Source organism: Cervus elaphus, chromosome 33, assembly GCF_910594005.1.
Source record: "Cervus elaphus chromosome 33, mCerEla1.1, whole genome shotgun sequence".
Classification (NCBI taxonomy): Eukaryota; Metazoa; Chordata; class Mammalia; order Artiodactyla; family Cervidae; genus Cervus; species Cervus elaphus.
This window is the reverse complement of record NC_057847.1, coordinates 17,607,996-17,626,957: the sequence shown is the minus strand read 5'-3', so window position 1 is coordinate 17,626,957 and position 18,962 is coordinate 17,607,996. Positions and strand designations below refer to the sequence as shown.

At 38.6% G+C, this 18,962-nt stretch overlaps 1 protein-coding gene across 2 annotated transcripts in view; it reads left to right on the top strand.

The window, feature by feature from the left end:
• Positions 1-5,058, top strand: part of DNAJC10 (DnaJ heat shock protein family (Hsp40) member C10) — a 62,038-nt gene extending 56,980 nt beyond the window's left edge. For both annotated transcript variants that reach the window (XM_043894266.1, XM_043894265.1), the window contains exons 22-24: positions 1,263-1,382; positions 3,058-3,162; positions 4,242-5,058. In XM_043894266.1, coding sequence (XP_043750201.1) covers positions 1,263-1,382; positions 3,058-3,162; positions 4,242-4,253 — 237 coding nt within the window. In that variant the 3' untranslated portion in view covers positions 4,254-5,058. The remainder of the gene's footprint in view (positions 1-1,262; positions 1,383-3,057; positions 3,163-4,241) is intronic.
• The last annotated feature ends 13,904 nt before the right edge of the window (positions 5,059-18,962 follow it).

Here is an 18,962-nt window from a genome sequence, read left to right as displayed (position 1 = left end):
ACCAAAGAGGACCCCCTCCAGAGTCCCTCAGTAGCACCCACTGCCGCCCACCTGTTCACAGGGGGTTCAAGGAAACAAGAAACGAGACATTGTAAGGGAATTAGACTAGGATTTAGTTCATGTTTATTTGTGATAAGTGTAGGAGAAAAAGGAGTCTAGCATGGCCCTCGTCTCTGGCCTGAATTAAGTGAATAGTAGGACAGAAGGGATAGTAGGTTAAGGGGAAAGGGGTCATTTTAGAAATGGTATCTTTAACGTGCTTTAGGTGAGACAGGCCAGTACAGAGTTGACTGAAATCAAGGGAACGTTGGGGTTCAGCACCATATAGGTGTATAAAATCTCCCTGGGAGATTGTTCACAGTGAAAAAAATTGCTGATGAAATACAGAACTGTGGTTGGACATTTCGAGGGGCAGGTGTAGGAGGAGTTCCCCTTGCTAGAGATGAAGAACAACAACCAGAGGAATAGGGGTAGCCAAGAGAATAGTGATAAGTGCCAAGAAAGAAGAGAGGAAAGAAAGGAGTGGTCAGTCGTGTCAGACACTCATTAAGAAGACTGAAAAGTGTTCATTGAGTTTGGTCAAATAGAAGTCACTGATGAACTTACAGCAGTTTCAACGGAGGGAACCGTGAGAACAGAAGCTAGCTAAAATGTGTTGATCATAAGTAGATGATGGGGACATGGTCAAGGAATAAACTCAAAAAAGAAGCAGGGTGGCAGAGGAATCAGTGCCATTAAGGAGGGGATTCTTTTTTGATCATATGTATATATGCTAAACACCACCAACAGTACATGCTAACGAGTGAGTAAGAGTTCTGGCAGGAAGGGACCAGAGAATGTTGGCATAGTCAGCCTTCCATGGGAGGAAGTTGCCCGCCTCAGCAAACGAGACCAGAGCTTGGAGGAACAGAAAGACAGAGTCTCAGACGTTTGTGGTGTGGCAGATGCATTGTGGGTGACAGGAAGAAGGTGAGGTCCTTCAGGGTAAAGCTTCTCAATTTTCTTGATAAGGCAAAGGAGAGTTTATTTGCTATTGGAGGGGCCATGCTAGGTAAATAAGAGTTCAGAGCTAGTAAGAATTTGGAAGCAATCTTGCTTAAATGGAAAAGATTAAAATTATGTTGTTTTGGTTTTGGGTTTTTTAAAGTAACAAATCCTTGCATTTATAAATATCTAGAATTTTTAGTATCATATTGCTCTGTGGTTGCCAGAGTAGTAGATACCAAAGAGAATAATAGCAAAGCATATTTTTCTTTTTTCAGACGATTAAAGGAAAAGTGAAAGCTGGAAAAGTAGACTGTCAGGCTTATGCTCAGACCTGCCAGAAAGCTGGTATCAGAGCCTATCCGACTGTGAGATTGTATCCTTATGAAAGGACAAAGGTATGTACACACCTTCCTCTGTGTCACTCTTCTTTAGCAGGTAACATTTTTTTCTGGTTTCTTTCCTTTTGTCATTTCTCACTGCGTTGCATGCCACTGAAACAGCTGCTTTTCACATATACACAAAGTGATTTTAAAATTTTTTTCTGCCTCGCAGTTGATATGATGGTCTCCAGTGCCTTAAAATTTCTGTACTCATGAATAGGGAACTACTAAATAGACATACCAAAACACTAATAGTGGTTTTGTGTGGGTGGTAGAATTTAAGGTAATTGTTTTCTGTGAAGTTTTGTGTTTCCTATTTTTATAGAATTAACATATATTACCTTTATGATGAGTTCTTCCAGGAAAGAAAAAGAAAAGAATACTGTCATAATACTTCTGAAATAGCCTTAGTACCTGAAAATTTATCTTGAGGAATATGCATTAATGGTTTAGACTATTAAAGTTAGGATTTTGTGATTCATTCATAATTTCTTTTTTGGGCCACTGATACTGTGCTTTTTTTAACTTTCTTTTTAAAGAGAGTTTAACCCATTAGACCTGGGTCTTTATGGTCATCAATACAAAAGTGTATACCTTTCAGCCAGTATAACTGCTAACTGAAAGGATTCATGACCTTTGCTGTCTTCCCAAGTAAAAGACTAAGACATTGTTGACAATAAAGCTGTGATGGACAGGTATTTGTTATGCATACATATTTTCTGGTAAAACATTGAGATAAATAATTTCAAATGTTTTTAATACATACCTTTTGAGAAAGTATATCAGATTAAGATCTTGTGTAATTTATTTGTGATTATAATACATTTTGAAATAGAACTAAAGAATCTAGATGACTTTCAGAAGTCTAGACTTGTCAGACAACCTACATTTTTCAGTGAAGGATTCTGACACGTGAGGAAGGTATCTCTGTCTTAACAACATCCTGGGGGTAAGCAGAACTCAGAGTAGAGGAACTTTATACCAGAGCCTGAATCTTCATTCCTCTGGCTTCCGAGTTCTCAGACACCTTGAGAGTTAGATACATAAATAGGTATCTTATTCAGGTAGAATGATGTTAGGGAAATATCAGTATAATGAGCAGTCACAGAATTAACCGGGCCATACAGGGAACTGTTTGAAAACATGATGTCACCATATGTCCAGATGGAAAGGCAGGGGTAGAATCCAGAAGTCCAGCAGACAAGACCACAGCAGAATAAAGATCCAAGTGTGAAGTTCCACCAGGAAAGGAAACTGGCGGCTCCAGATCCTAAACAGACAGACCTGGATGCGTTGACCTGACCCTTCCCCCTGCTTTTCAGCCACCTTCCTGCCATAGGCGGATGAGAACCAGGAGATACATGGCTTTGCATTGTTGTAATTGGGCCAAGTTTTGTCTGTGCCAACCAGACATGTTTTGAGTCCTCTGGGGACATCTTTTCTTATGCAGTTTAGATGTTTTGAGGCATTTGGAGTTAGCAATGCATTTTAACCAATTAATTAATTTTACATGTTTCCATAACAGTATTGTTAGTATTTATTTCTGGTAAGTTATTGTTTGATTGCTTTTGCCAGCAGCATTTCCTTGAAGAAGTTTAAGTTTTAAGCATTTAATCAAGTTTCTTAGGTGGAAATGTCATGTTTTGATTAGATACTTAAAAGGTTATAAGAAGAGTATTTTCAATTTTAGAGAAATACTTGGGGAGAGCAAATAGATTCCAGAGATGCAAAAGAGATTGCTACCTTAATATATGAAAAATTGGAAAAGCTCCAAAATCATGAAAAGAGAGATAAGGTAAGGACTCAATCTAGAACTGACTTTGACAAACATTATTTAAATGTATTCTTACTGTACAGTATGTGTATCAAACAGTAAAACAAAGCTTCAAGAAACAGTAAAGTGGTTAGAAACTTTTCCTTTGGAAACTATGACAATCAGAATGTAGCTTCTGAAATGCTTAGAAATTTGGACAAATAAAACCGTTTAACAGAAAAATAGTAACTATGGTCATAAATTTTGTTCAAATGTAAAAACATTGATTTGAGCCTCAAAACACCTTTGGGAGAGCAAGTTTTCTTTTGTTCTTGATATAGTCAAGATATATTAGAATCCGTGTTCCATCTTGACCTGTCCCACCCCCTTGAATTACTAATCTATCAAGAAGCAGTACAACCTCTTTCTTGCTCTTCTAAAGAGGGCTATTCATGTTTTCCTTTTTTAAAATCAGTATCATTGTAAGGCATACTTAGAAACAGACCAACCAGTTTACAAATGCTAGAGTGCTTTCTGAATGGAATTTAACACATTCACATATAAGGTTTCTTGGATTCTTTACACAGCTGCTAGATGGCTAGGGAATCTGGCTTTATAGAGCCCTATTAGAACTATAGACCCTCACATACGAAGCTTTACAGCCTACTTCAAGAATTCTATTTTATCCAAATCTAAAAGATGGAGATAAAAGTATTTTTTTCCATTTTTGTGAACAAAAATTTTTTCTGACATTTTGGCTTTGTTAGTTTTCTCACAATGTTTTTTTATCTTTAGAATTCTGACTTTTAGCTCAAGTTAGACATTTGAAATCAAACATTATTAGTCAAAAGTAGAATAACTGAAATGAAGTTAAAGAGCATGCCAAAGGATGACTTTGAAAGTGTGGTAAGTTATAATAATTGTATTACATGCAATGGGCAAGAGAGAATTGTGAGACACCCTTTCCCACGGTTAGACAAGGTATACTTCCATGTGATCTGTAAAATAAGAATATTAATTATTTTTGAAAAAGTAAAACTTAGGTCAGTTAATTATTTTTACCTTTTAACATTAGATGTTTAAGAGAAAGGAATTAAATCACTTCTACATTATTATTGTAGGACGAACTTTAATGATGAAAATGAAGAAAAACTTGAAAAGAAATCGACAGATGACATCAGAAGATACCTTTTCAGAAAGTTACTTATATTCATGATGGGAATAAATGAAACTTATCTTGGACTTGGAATTGCACTGCCTGAATTCTGTACAACATTGATATAAATGAAAGGTCTGCAGACTTTTCTATAAAGGGCCGGATCATAAATATTTTAGGCTCTGTAGACCATATATGGTTCTTTGTTACATATTCTCTGGTTTGGTTTTGTTTACAATCCTTTAAAAAAATGTAAAAACCATTCTCGACTCAGGGCTGTGTACCAACAGGCCACAAGCCACACTCAGCCTATGGTGTGTGGTGTTTAGGCTAGCTGGCCTAAGTGATTAAAGTGTATTTTATCACTTAACGTTTTGTAGCTGGCCTGTAAAGAGAACTTGGTTTTCAGTCACCTGTTCTAAGAAAATCTCTGAGATTGATGCTCTGACCATGTATTATTTAAAAAAACATTCAAAATGTGGGAAAACCATCTTTCTAAAGGTTGAAGAATTGGTTTTAATTTTTCACATAATAAGAAAAAAAACTTTCTAACAGTAAGTAAACAAATTCTATTGACTTATACAGTATTCATAAATACCTGAGGGGGAAAATACATATATATATATAGTAATTAACTGGGCATTGTAAACTATCTCAAGTATTTCTATGTTTTAAAGATAAGTGTTCATTTATTTTTTGAGCTGCTTTCATAATAGTTTTTCCCTGTGATGGTAATTGATTTTTTTGAAGCATCTTTCTAATAATTCATTTTTAGCTCCTGGGCTTTGATGTGTGTCCTTTATTTACATTTGCCTTTTTTCCTTCATAGTTGTGGTTTTTCACTCTTGCAAACTTTATTAGTCAAGAAAGAAAAATTTTGTTCGTTTCACTGTAGCTCATAATGATACTGTGGCTATTTCAATTATTTACTGTTGGGGGCTGTCATTTTCAGGTAAATATTGGCATAATAACTGAAGTTATTTCTGTAAGAAAATTAAGTATAAAAATGTAAGAATGGGATCTTTTCATTTCTTAGTTGTTCAGACTCAAAGAATCCGATTATTTTTTCCTTACACATTAACAAAACATTGTAACATGTAGTTATTTATATTGCAGAGTATATGAAATGGTAAAAATCCCAGTTAATCAAGAGGTCAACAAATTATTTAAAAAACTTAAATTTCCCTAAATTTCCCCAAAACCTATTTGAATTATGCTTTATTATATTGGGAGAGTTTTTGGTGTTTTTCTTAATATCATTTTACCCCATTCCCCAAAATGTCCTCATAAAGGTTTAATTTACAACTGCAACTTACCCAAAAAGTGATCAGTTTTTTTTTTTCATTGTCAGGTCTAACCCTATTCTTCATATTCTCTCCCATATTGTTTCAACTGCACTTTATACATGTGAGCACATACAGAACAGTCACCACTTCTAACTTAATCTTACATCATCTTTTTTAACTTATGATTAGTAATAGCAAGTGCATTTCATTTATTAAATTTACAAAGACCAGAAGATTTTCCAAATTGACTTGTTTTTACAAGAATTCCAAAATGGAATGCCTAGAGAAGTTCTGGTAATATTTACTGAACTCGTACAAGTGCCATGCTGGACACTGAGGAGTGTGCAGAAGTAAACTAAACACAAGCCTTAGCCCTGTCTCCTCGGTGTCTGTACACTCACAGTTCTGACACAGAATCTGTAAACAAGCTTACAGGTACCTGTACTGTTATCTATATAAAGAATTCCAGACTCACTTGTTGAGAAACATCTTCTAGGCAGTAAGTGAAATAGTAAATATTATCTACCCCATAACTAGGCCTAAGTAAGTGCCTATGGAATTAGCTCAAAAGCCAGGGCTACCTGGGAGACATAGTAAGTAATATGTATCATAAAAGTGACATACATCAGAATTTTATGCAGTCATATCAGTATCATTGGGTATTTAAAGACAGCCGGCAGAATTAAAGGTTTTAATGGCAACTGCACAACAGTGACAAGCAAATTCATATTTTTGGGCTTCCCAAGTGGCGCTAGTGGTAAAGAACCCACCTGCCAGTGCAGGAGATGTAAGAGACACAGGTTCGATCCCTGGGTTGGGAAGGTCCCCTGGAGGAAGAAATGACAGCCCACTCCAGTATTCTTGCTTGGAGAATCCCATGGAAGAGGAACCTGGCAGGCTACAGTCCGTAGGGTCACAGAGTCGAGCACCACTGAAGCGACTTAGCATCAAGTCATGTAGGTCAGCCACCATGCTAAGTATAAATTATTGATCATATATAAAAATGTTAGTGATTTACTGACTTCAGTCTTTTTTTATATATATATTTAACAGTCGATTTGCATTTAGGTCACGAAGAGTCAGACACAACGGTGTGACTCAACAACAATTGACCTTTCAATAACACAGGTTCAGTCACATGCAGATCTTATTCAATAAAGAGGTTCTACAGTACATAATCCATGGTTGGCTGAATCCACAAATGCAGAATTTCAGATATATAGTGCCAACTCTTTGAAATTATACATGGGTGTTTAACTCCGCTCGAGGTTGGCACCCCTCACCCCCACATTATTCAAGAGACAGCCTGTACTGTCTTTCAGTCTGCTTGATGGGTATATTTTGTGAGCAGTAACTCACCGGAATAATGGATGGAGGCTGATGTCAAAACAGGGCCATATCAATAATGAATCCCGAAATGTGGTGTCTGGATCATTTGGTTGCATTATCTTGTCACTGGAGTGAATGATTTAGCAACCTGCTCTGAAAATTAGTAATCATATTTGAAAAGGCCTGTTCTGCTCTAAATTAGTTTGTTTGCCTAAGATTCAAAAGTGGATAAGTAAAATAGCTCAGTAGAAAAAATAAGTCCAACAGAAGGGTCCTGGTGTGTCGAGAAACTTGTTCCATCAAGGGCTCCTGAGACAACTGCACACTTAACAGTCTGAACTGAACTGAACTGAAGGACTGGTCATCATGACCAGACACCATAGGAAAGAGGAAAACCCAGAAATGTGCTCTCCATCAATCCACCCTCTGGGCCAAAAGTCTGTTAAGAGTCTGTGCTAACGTTCTCCAAAATTATTGTTATATGTTAATTAACTACTGATGAACAATTCATTAAATAACTGCTATTCCAAACATTTTGAGGAGGTAAAGGATTTTTTTTTTTAATCAGTAGGTTCCAGGACAAGATGACTCCCAAATTCACCTCCTCCCACAGACAAATTAAATAACAGCTGCATACAGAACATTCTCTCTGAAAGAAATCCAGAACCTAACTGATTAACTTTTTACATATCAGGTGGATGAGAAAAGGCCCACATTGGAATGGGCAGGAGAGGCTGAAGACGCTTTCACCATAAACCCCACCTTGACACAGTGACCCAACCAGGGGGGATCTCAGGACTACAAGTTTCTCCTAAGGATTGAAAGGTTTGGACCCCACAGCTGGTGCTGCAGCTTCTAAGACTTGGAGAGATGGGCCCCTAAAACATGGAGCTTTGAAAGCCAGCAAGGGCTTGCATCTCTCAGACTCACAAGCTAATGCAGTCTGAGAAGCAGTTCCTCACAGGCTTGTGTGGACTCACAGTGGCTAATCCCCCAAGGCTTAGCCGAAAGGGAATATCGTGAAGCTGCCCAGTCTTCATGTAAAACAGGCCTGTTTTGCTGATCTTAAATGCTTTAGCCTGAGGAACAGGCTTCTTGGGGCTCACTTCCTTACTCTCCAGAGACCACGGAGGCGTGCAGGTGTGTGCTGTCCCTCTGCCTCACACCAGATCACCAGAACTTCCCGGGAAGGAGCTTGTGCAAACATCTGGTGCCCCAGCTGTTGCGGCTGTCACTCATGGGACTGCTCACCCGGCTCTGGTGGAAGCGGTGCTTGTGGAGCCTGTGGGACTGTAGCAAACAGTCCATAATGCACTCGCTATCCTTTCAAGCCTCAGTGCAGAGAGAGCCAAGACCATCTCCCAGTCTTCCCCTAAAGTGGTCTGTTGGTATACTGTACAATCCGCTGCCTGAGAATACAGTTTCCAATCAGCCTGCATCCAAGTGCTGAATGAGAACCTCCCCTTTGGGACACTGACAGGTCTTGGTACACCTTCGCTAAGGAGAGCCACTGAGGAATAAAGTCGGCTGGAATGATCACAAAGGTATTAGAGCCAAGGGCTAGGCCATTGTTGATAAGGTTAATCTACACAAAAGTACTACTTTAAAACTAGGAGAGGTTGTTTTACCTAATGCAGAGAAACCAACACAGAGTCAGGACAATGAAGAAACAAAGGACTGTGTCCCAAACAAAAGGACACAAGAAAACTTTAGGAAAAGATCTTAATGAAATAAATGCTAACTATTACCATAAAGGTACTCCCTAACACATGAACAAAGTGAGCATGTCAGCACAGAAATAGAAAGTGTAGCAAATAAAAATTACACAATTGAGGAATACAGTAACTGAAAAATTCAATAGAGGGATCAACAGTAGACTAAGAAAAATCATTACGTGAAGTCAAAGACCAGATGGTAGAATTCAGAGTGGCAAAAAGTAAAAGAGTTAAGAGTGAAGATAGCTTATAGGACACCATCAAGCAACCCAGACAGGGGTCCCAGAAAGGAAAGGGAGAAAGACAGAAAATTTTGAAGAAATAGTGGTTGTAAGCTTTCCTAACCTGGAAAAAGACACCCGGATCCAGGAAGCTCAAAGTGCTAAATACGGTCTAAAGAGACCCATACTAAGACAAGTTATAATTCAATTGCAAAAGAGAATCTTAAAACCAGCAAGAGAAAAAAAATACTGTTCCATACAAGGGAACCGCACTAAAACTATAAATGAATTTATCAGCAGAAACTTTGCAAGCCAGGTGGGAGTGACACGGTGTATCAATGTGCTAAAAGGAAAAAATCTGACAAAAGTTGTCCTGAATTGAAGAGTTTTCTTAAAAAGCAAAAGCTAAGGTCGTCATCACCTCTAGACAGGCCTCATAACAAATGTTAAAGGGAACTCTTTAAGCTGAATTAAAGGCACTAGGGCTTCCTAGGTGGCACAGTGGAAAGAATCTGCCTGCTAATGCAAGAGACGTAAGATCGATACCTGGGTCAGGAATATCCCCTGGAAAAGGAAATGGCAACCCACTATAGTATTCTCACCTGGAAAATCCTATGGACAGAGGAGCCCGGTGGGCTATAATCCATGGGGTCACAAAGAGTCAGACATGACTGAGCATGCACAAAATGGCATTAATTAGTAAGAGGAAAACATGAAAATATAAATCTCACTGGTAAAAGTAAATGTATACTTAATGTGGAATACTCTAATGGTGAGTTTATCATTTACAAATCTAGTTGTGAAGGTTAAAAGACAAAAGAGACCGTAATGAACTACAATAATTTCCTAATGGATATACAAGATAAAAAGATGTAAATTGTAACAAGACCCAACTATATGCTACTGATGAGACTCACTTCAGCCTTAAGGACACAGGTAGTCTCACACTTAAGGGATAGGAAAACATGTCATGTAATCATTGGGCTTTTGAACAACACGTTAGGGCAGATGGACTTAACGTTTCATCCAAAAGCAGAAAAATACCCATTCTTTTCAAATGCACATAGAACATTATCCAGGGTAGATCATATGTTAGGCCATGAAAAAAAGGCTTCATAAATTTAAGAAGTTTGAAATCGTATCAAGCATTTTCTCTGACAAAAATGGTAGGAAACTAGAGCCCAAGTATAAACGGAAGACTGGAAAATTCTCAAATGTGTGGAGATTAAACAACATTCTCCTGAACAGCAAATGAGTCAAAGAAGAAATCAAAAGGAAAATTTTCAAAAAACTTGAGACAAAGGGAAATGGAAATGCAAAATACCAAAAGTCATGGGATGCTGCAAAAGCAATTCTAAGAAGCAAACAGTGATAAAAAGCCTACAGGAAAAGAAAACGGGAAACAAAATTCTCAAACAGCCTAATTTGCACCTAAAGGAACTAGAAAAACAAGAACAAATTCCAAGAGTAGTAGGAAGAAAATAACAAATATCAGAGCAGAAATAAATGAAAACTAAAAATACAACAGAAACTGAGATGCTTTGTTAGAAAGATAAAATTGATAAAACTTTAAATTGAATAAATGAGAAGAAAGGATAATTTCTAGAACATACAATTTAGCAAGATAAGGGAAATCTGAACAGACCCATTGCACGTAAGGAGGTTGAATCAGTAATCTGAAATGTTTCAGCAAACAAAAGTCCAAGACCAGATGACAACCTTTCTCAAACTCTTCCAAAAAATAGAAAAGGGAAACTTCCAAACTCAGTTTAGGAGTTTAGTGTTACCCTAATACAAAAGTAGAGAAGAGAATATACTGTGACTTTATATGTCTGCCCTGTATTTTGAAATTCTGTTTGGTTTCTGCTTGTTTTTTTCACCGATGCTTGGATGAATTCATGAATGAATCTTTGAGGTGTTTGTGTGCCTGTATCCTGGTGACATCTGGTGTTTCCCAAATGGTTTGTTGAAGTTTTTGATCATTGGAAGTATTTCTTAAACAAGTAAATATTCATCTGAAGATAAAAAAAAAAAAAACAAAAAAAAACCAATCAAGGAAAGGAAGGTTACAAGCTAATATCAGAAAGGAAACTTACAGGCCAATATCCCTAATGAACAGAAATGCAAAAACCCTCAACAAAAGATTATCAAACCTAATTCAAAAATACAGTAAAATGAGCAAACACCATGATCAAGTGGGATATATTCCAGAGATGCAAGGATGGTTCAACATCTGCAAATCATCTACAAATCATTTTTAAAACATGAAATATAAAAATCATATGATCATCTGAATAGATGTAGAAATGGCATTTGATCAAATTCAACATCTATTCATAATAAAAAACTCTCAAGGAAGTAGGTATCAAAGGAATTGTACCTCAACATAACAAAGGCTATGTATGACAAGCTAACAGCATACTCAGTGGTGGAAAAGTTGAAAGCTTTTTCTCTAAGATCAAGATCATGATAAGGATGCTCACCCTTGCCATTTTTATTTAGCACAGCACTGGAGGCTCTAGCCAAAGCCACTAGGCAAGAATATTATATATAGAAAACCCTGAAGACTCTACCAAAAAAAAAAAAAAAACTGTTAGAACTAATAAATTAGTAAAGTTGAAGGATACCAAATGAATAGACAAAAGTCAATTCCATTTCTACACAGTAATAAACTGTCAGAAAAGTTAAGAAAACAAGCTCATTTACAGTGACATCAAAAAGGGTATCTAGGAATAAACTTAACCATGAAGGTGAAAGACCTGTACACTAACAACTATATTGAAAAAATTGAAAAGACTCAGACAAATGGGAAGACATTTCTTGCTCATGGATTGGAAGAATATTGTTAAGGTGTCCATGCTATGTATAGCAATCTGTAGACTCTGCAGTATCAAAATTCCAATGACATTTTCGAGAGCAATACAGCCAGTCTTACAATTTGTTCAATTCAGTCACTCAGTTGTGACTCCGACGCTTTGTGACCCCATGGACCGCAGCACACCAGGCCTGCCTGTTCATCACCAGCTCCCGGAGTTTACCAAACTCATGTCCATTGAGTCGGTGATGCCATCCAACCATCTCATCCTCTGTCGTCCCCTTCTCCTCCTGCCCTTAATTCCTCCCAGCATCAGGGTCTTTTCAAATGAGTCAGCTCATTGCATCAGGTGGCCAAAGTATTGGAGTTTCAGCTTCAACATCAGTCCTTCGAATGAACACCCAGGACTGGTCTCCTTTAGGATGGACTGGTTGGATCTCCTTGCAGTCCAAGGGACTCTCAAGAGTCTTCTCCAACAGCACAGTTCAAAAGCATCAATTCTTCAGTGCTCAGCTTTCTTTACAGTCAAACTCTCACATCCATACATGACTACTTGAAAAACCATAGCCTTGACTGGACAGACTTTTGTTGGCAAAGTAATGTCTCTGCTTTTCAATTAGCTGTCTAAGTTGGTCATAATTTTCCTTCCAAGGAGCAAGCGTCTTTTAATTTCATGGCTATAGTCACCATTTGCAGTGATTTTGGAGCCCCAAAAATAAAGTCAGCCACTGTTTCTACTGTTTCTCAATCTATTTGCCATGAATGATAGGACTGGATGCCACGATCTTAGTTTTCTGAATGTTGAGCTTTAAGCCAACTTTTTCACTCTCCTCTTTCACTTTCATCAAGAGGCTCTTTAGTTCTTCTTCACTTTCTGCCATAAGGGTGGTGTCATCTGCATATCTGAGGTTATTGATATTTCTCCCAGCAATCTTGATTCCAGCTTGTGCTCCATCCAGCCAAGTGTTTCTCATATAAGTTAAATAACCAGGATAACAATATACAGCCTTGATGTACTCCTTTTCCTATTTGGAACCAGTCTGTTGTTCCATGTCCAGTTCTAACTGTTGCTTCCTGACCTGCATACAAGTTTCTCAAGAGGCAGGCCAGGTGGTCTGGTAGTCCCATCTCTTTCAGAATTTTCCACAGTTTATTGTGATCCACACAGTCAAAGGCTTTGGCATAGTCAATAAAGCAGAAACAGATGTTTTCCTGGAACTCTCTTGCTTTTTCAATGATCCAGCAGATGTTGGCAATTTGATCTCTGGTTCCTCTGCCTTTTCTGAAACCAACTTGAACATCTGGAAGTTCACGGTTCATGTATTGCTGAAGCCTGGCTTGGAGAATTTTGAGCATTACTTTGCTAGCGTGTGACATGAGTGCAATTGTGCGATAGTTTGAACATTGGCATTGCCTTTGTTTGGGATGGATCTCGAATTTTGTTGAAGAGATCTCTACTCTTTCTCATTCTATTATTTTCCTCTATTTATTTGCACTGATCACTGAGGAAGGCTTTTTTATCTCTCCTTGCTATTCTTTTGAACTCTGCATTCAAATGGGTATATCTTTCCTTTTCTCCTTTGCTTTTTGCTTTTCTTTCCACAGCTATTTGTAAGGCCTCCTCAGACAACCACTTTGCCTTTTTGCATTTCTTTTCCATGGGGATAGTCTTGACCCCTGTCTCCTGTACAATGTCCCGAACCTCCACCCATAGTTCATCAGGCATTCTGTCTATCAGATCTAGTCCCTTAGATCTATTTCTCACTTCCACTGTATAATCATAAGGGATTTGATTTAGGTCATACCTGAATGGCCTAGTGGTTTTCCCTACTTTCTTCAATTTCAGTCTGAATTTGGCAGTAAGGAGTTCATGATCTGAGCCACAGTTAGCTCCTGGTCTTGTTTTTGCTGACTGTATAGAGCTTCTCCATCTTTGGCTGCAAAGAATATAATCAGTCTTGATTTCAATGTTGGGCATCTGGTGATGTCCATGTGTAGAGTCTTCTTATGTTGTTGGAAGAGGGTGTTTGCTATGACCAATGCGTTCTCTTGGCAAAACTCTATTAGCCTTTGCCCTGCTTCATTCCATACTCCAAGGCCAAATTTGCCTGTTACTCCAGGTATTTCTTGACTTCCTACTTTTGCATTCCAGTCCCCTGTAATGGAAAGAACATCTTTTCTGGGTGTTAGTTCTGAAAGGTCATGTTGGTCTTCATAGAACCGTTCAACTTCAGCTTCTTCAGCATTACTGGTCGGGTCATAGACTTGGATTACTGTGGTATTGAATGGTTTGCCTTGGAAACGAACAGAGATCATTCTTTCACTTTTGAGATTGCATCCAAGTACTGCATTTTGGACTCTTGTTGACTATGACGGCTACTGTATTTCTTCTAAGGGATTCCTGCCCACAGTAGTAGATATAATGGCCATCTGAGTTAAATTCACCCATTCCAGTCCATTTTAGTTTGCTGATTCTTAGAATGTCGATGTTCACTCTTGTCATGTCCTGTTTGACCACTTCCAATTTGCCTTGATTCATGGACCTAACATTCCAGGTTCCTGTGCAATATTGCTCTTTACAGCATCGGACCTTGCTTCTATCACCAGTCACATCCACAACTGGGTGTTGTTTTTGCTTTGGCTCCATCACTTCATTCTTTTTGGAGTTATTTCTCCACTGATCTCCAGTAGCATACTGTGCACATACTGACCTGGGCAGTTCCTCTTTCAGTGTCCTATCATTTTGCCTTTTCCTACTGTTCATGGGATTCTCAAGGCAAGAATACTGAAGTGGTTTGCCACTCCCTTCTCCAGTGGACCACATTCCGTCAAAAGTCTCCACCATGACCCAACCATCTTGAGCAGCCCTACACGGCATGGCTTAGTTTCATTGAGTTAGACAAGGCTGTGGTCCATGTGATCAGATTGGCTAGTTTTCTGTGATTGTGGTTTCAGTCTGTCTGCCCTCTAATGCCCTCTCTCAGAGCCTACTGTCTTACTGGGGTTTCTCTTACCTTGAACGTGGGGTACCTCTTCACGGCTGCTCCAGCAAAGTATGGCCACTGCTCCTGACCTTGGACATGGGGTATCTCCTCACTGCTGCTGCTCTTGACCTTGGATGTGGGGTATCTCCTCTCAGCCGCTCTCGGCTCCAGCGCCGTGCAGAATTAAAATTTGTACAGAACCACAAAAGACCCCCAAATAGCCAAAGCAATCTTGAGAGACTATATTTCATAATTATAGTAACCAAAATAGTATATTATTGGCATAAAAACAACACATAGATGAATGGAATGGAATCAAGAGCCCAGAAATACACCAATGCATACATGGTCAGTTTATTACAAAGGAGCAAAAAATATACACTGGAGAAAGGACAGTGTGTTCAGTAGAGTTGGGAAAACTGGGCAGCCATATACAAAAGAATGAAACTGAACCACTACCGTATACTGTACATAAAAATCAAACAGATTAAAGACTTGAACATGAGACCTGAAATCATAAAAACTAGAAGAAATCATAGGCAGTAAGCATCTTGACATCTGTCTTGGTTATGACTTTTTGCATTTAACACCAAAAACAAAGACAACAAAAGCAAAAATAAATAACTGAGACTACATCAAACTAAAAAAACTTTCATGCAGCAAAGAAAACTATCAACAAAATGAAAAGGCAGCCTATGGAATGCTATAAAATGTTTGCAAAAGATTTTTTTTTAATGAGCAAAGAATCTGAATAGACATATTTCCAGAGAAAATATAAAACTGACTTAACAAGTACATAAAAAGGTGCTCAGCATCACTAACATGAGGGAAATGCAAATCAAAACCACAGTGAGATAGTGCCATTCTAATAGGTGTGAGGTGATGTCAAAGACAAAAAAATCACAAGTGCTGATGAGGGCGTAGTAAAAAGGGAAGTCTCATCCCCTGATGGTAGAAATGAACATTGCTACAGGCACTATGGAAAATGGTATGGAGAGTCCGAAAAATTAAAATTACTCTATGATTCAGAATTCTACCTCTGTGTATTTATCTGAAGGAAATAAAAACACTTAAAAAGATATCTGCACCCCCATGTATATTGCAGCATGCATTATTTACATTAGATATAAAATGGAAGTATCATTCTATATTGTTAAATTTGCTAAAATTCATTTGCCAGTGATTCAACTGTGATAAGAATTGTTGGCTAGAAGTTGTGTTCATGTTATACCTCAAAAGTAGTTCAATTCAGTTGCTCAGTCGTGTCCGACTCTTTGTGACCCCATGAATCACAGCACACCAGGCCTCCCTGTCCATCACCAAAAATTACTAGCATATGATAAATTTAATTAGCAACTTTTATAATGCTTAGAGAGTATCATAATAGTATGAAAAATTTTAGAAGGTAGTCATTTTTATTTTACGCTTAAGATGGCTTTACTTATCAAGAAAGATAAGTAAAGGTGCCTTCTCAAAGGTGCCTTTGAAAGGTGTCTTCTCAAAGAATTTGTATGACTTCATAATCAAATCCCTTACGATTGTACAGTGGAGGTGATAAATAGATTCATGGGACTAGATCTGGTAGACAGTGTCTGAGGAACTATGGACAGAGGTTCACAACATTGTACTGGAAGCAGTGACCAAACCCATCCCCAAGAAGAAGAAATGCAAGAAGGCAAAGTGGTTGTCTGAGGAGGCCTTACAAATAGCTGACAAAAAGAAGAGAAGAGAAAGGCAGAGAAGGAAAGGAAAGATATACCAAACTGAATGCAGAGTTCCAGAGAATAGCAAGGAGAGGTAAGAAGGCCTTCTTAAGCGAACAATGCAAAGAAATAGAGGGAAACAATAGAATGGGAGAGACTAGAGATCTCTTTAAGAAAACTGGAGATATCAAGGAAACATTTCATGCAAAGATGGATACAATAGATAAAGGACAAAAATAGCAAGGACCTAACAGAAGCAGAAGAGATTAAGAAGAGGCGGCAAGAATACTCAGAACTGTACTAAAAAGCTCTTAATGACCCAGATAACCATTGATGGTGTGGTCACTCACCTAGAGCCTGACATCCTGGAGTGTGAAGTCAAGTGAGCCTTAGGAAGCATTACTATGAACAAAGCTAGTGGAGGTGATGGAATTCTACCCGAGCAATTTCAAATCCTAAAAGATGATGCTGTGAAAGTGCTACACTCAATATGCCAGCAAATTTGGAAAACTCAGCAGTGGCCACAGGTCTGGAAAAAGTCAGTTTTCATTCCAATCCCAAAGAAAGGCAATGCCAAAGAATGTTCAAATTATCGTACAACTGTACTCATTTCACATGCTACCAGGCGTCCCTGGTAACTCAACTGATAAAGAATCCGCCTGCAATGCGGGAGACCCAGGTTTGATTCCTGGGTCGGGAGATCCCATAGAGAAGGGATAGGCTACCCACTCCAGTATTCTTGGGCTTCCCTGGTGGCTCAGTCAGTAGAGAATCCATCTGCAATTGGGGAGACCTGGGTTGGGAAGATCCCCTGGAAGAGGGCATCACAAGCCACTCCAGTATTCTTGCCTGGAGAATCTCCATAGACAGAGGAGTCGGGTGGGCTATAGTCCATGGTGTCGCAAAGAGTCAGACATGACTGAGCGACTAAGCACAGCATAGCACTTGCTAGCAAGAATATGCTCAAAATCCTTCAGTCTAGGCTTCAGCAGTATGTGAACGGAGAACTTTCAGATGTACAAACTGGATTTAGGAAAGGCAGAGGAACCAGAAATCAGATTGCCAACATCCACTGGATCACAGAAAAAGCAAGGGAATTAAAAAAAAAAAAATCTACTTCTGCTTCATTGATTATGCTAAAGATTTTGTGTGGATCACAACAAACTGGAAAATTCTTAAAGAGATGGGAATACCAGACCACCTTACCTGCCTCCTAAGAAACCTATATGCAGGACAAGAAGCAACAGAACTGGACTTGGGACAATGGATTGGTTCAAAACTGGGAAAGGAGTACATCAAAGCTGTATATTGTCGCTATGTTTATTAACTTATATACGGAGTACATCATACAAAATGCTGGGTTGGATGACTCACAAGCTGGAGTCTAGATTGCCGAGAGAAATATCAACAACCTCAAATATGCAGATGACACCACTTTATGGCAGAAAGTGAAGAGGAACTAAAGAGCCTCTCGATGAAGGTGAAAGAGGAGAGTGAAAAGCTGGCTTAAACCTCAGCGTTCAAAAAATGAAGAGCATGGCATCAGATCCCATCACTTCATGGCACATAGATGGGGAAACAGTGGAAAGCGTCAGATTTCATTTTGGGGGGCTCCAAAATCACTGCAGACGGTGACTGCAGCCACAAAATTAAAAGACACTTGCTCCTTGGAAAAGAAGCTATGACAAACTTAGTGTATTAAAAAGCAGAGACATCACTTTGCCAACAAAGATCCATTTGGTCAAAGCTATAGTTTTTCCAGTAGTCACATATGGATGTGAGAGTTGGACCATAAAGAAAGCTGAGTGCTAAAAAAGTGATGCTTTCAAACTATGGTGCTGAAAAACACTCTTGAGAGTCCCTTGGACAGCAGGGAGTTCAAACCAGTCAACCCTAAAGGAAGTCAACCCTAAACATTCATTGGAAGTACTGGTGCTGAAGCTGAAGTTCTGATACTTCGGCCACCTGACACGAAAAACTGACTCATTGGAAAAGCCCCTGATGATGCTGGGAAAGGTTGAGAGCAAGAGGAGAAGGGGGTGACAGAGAATGAGATGATTAGATGGCATCATTGACTCAATGGACAAGTTTGAGCAAACTCCAGGAGATAGTGAAGGACAGGGAACCCTGGAGTGCTGCAGTTCACCAGGTCGCAAAGAGTCTAACACAACTTAGTGACTGAACAACTTCTTTTTCACCATTAAGTCCCTGTGATAGACTTCCCTGAAAGAGCTTAATCAGAAATAACATCAGGCACCAGTAGATGGCAGTAAGAAATAAGCAGAGACATTCTGAGTATTTCATTACTCAGAAAATTCTGTTCTACTCCAGTGTGGAAGAATTCACACAGTCTATTTTATCTTTGTTTTACACCAAAAGTCCTGAGTATCAGTCACATACATTTGACTATGAGAAATTGCAAAGAAACTAACACAATTTTGCATCTAAAAGTTTATAATCTAGTATAGAAACTAAGACTTAAATAAATACTTAAACGTGTATGATATGAAAGAATAAGTTTTAAGACAGTCATATAGGCACATATACTATAGACAAGTAAACATATATACATACATTGAGGCTCAGTGATTCCCATTCATGAAATATGGTGCCTAAATAACAGTGTACATGGA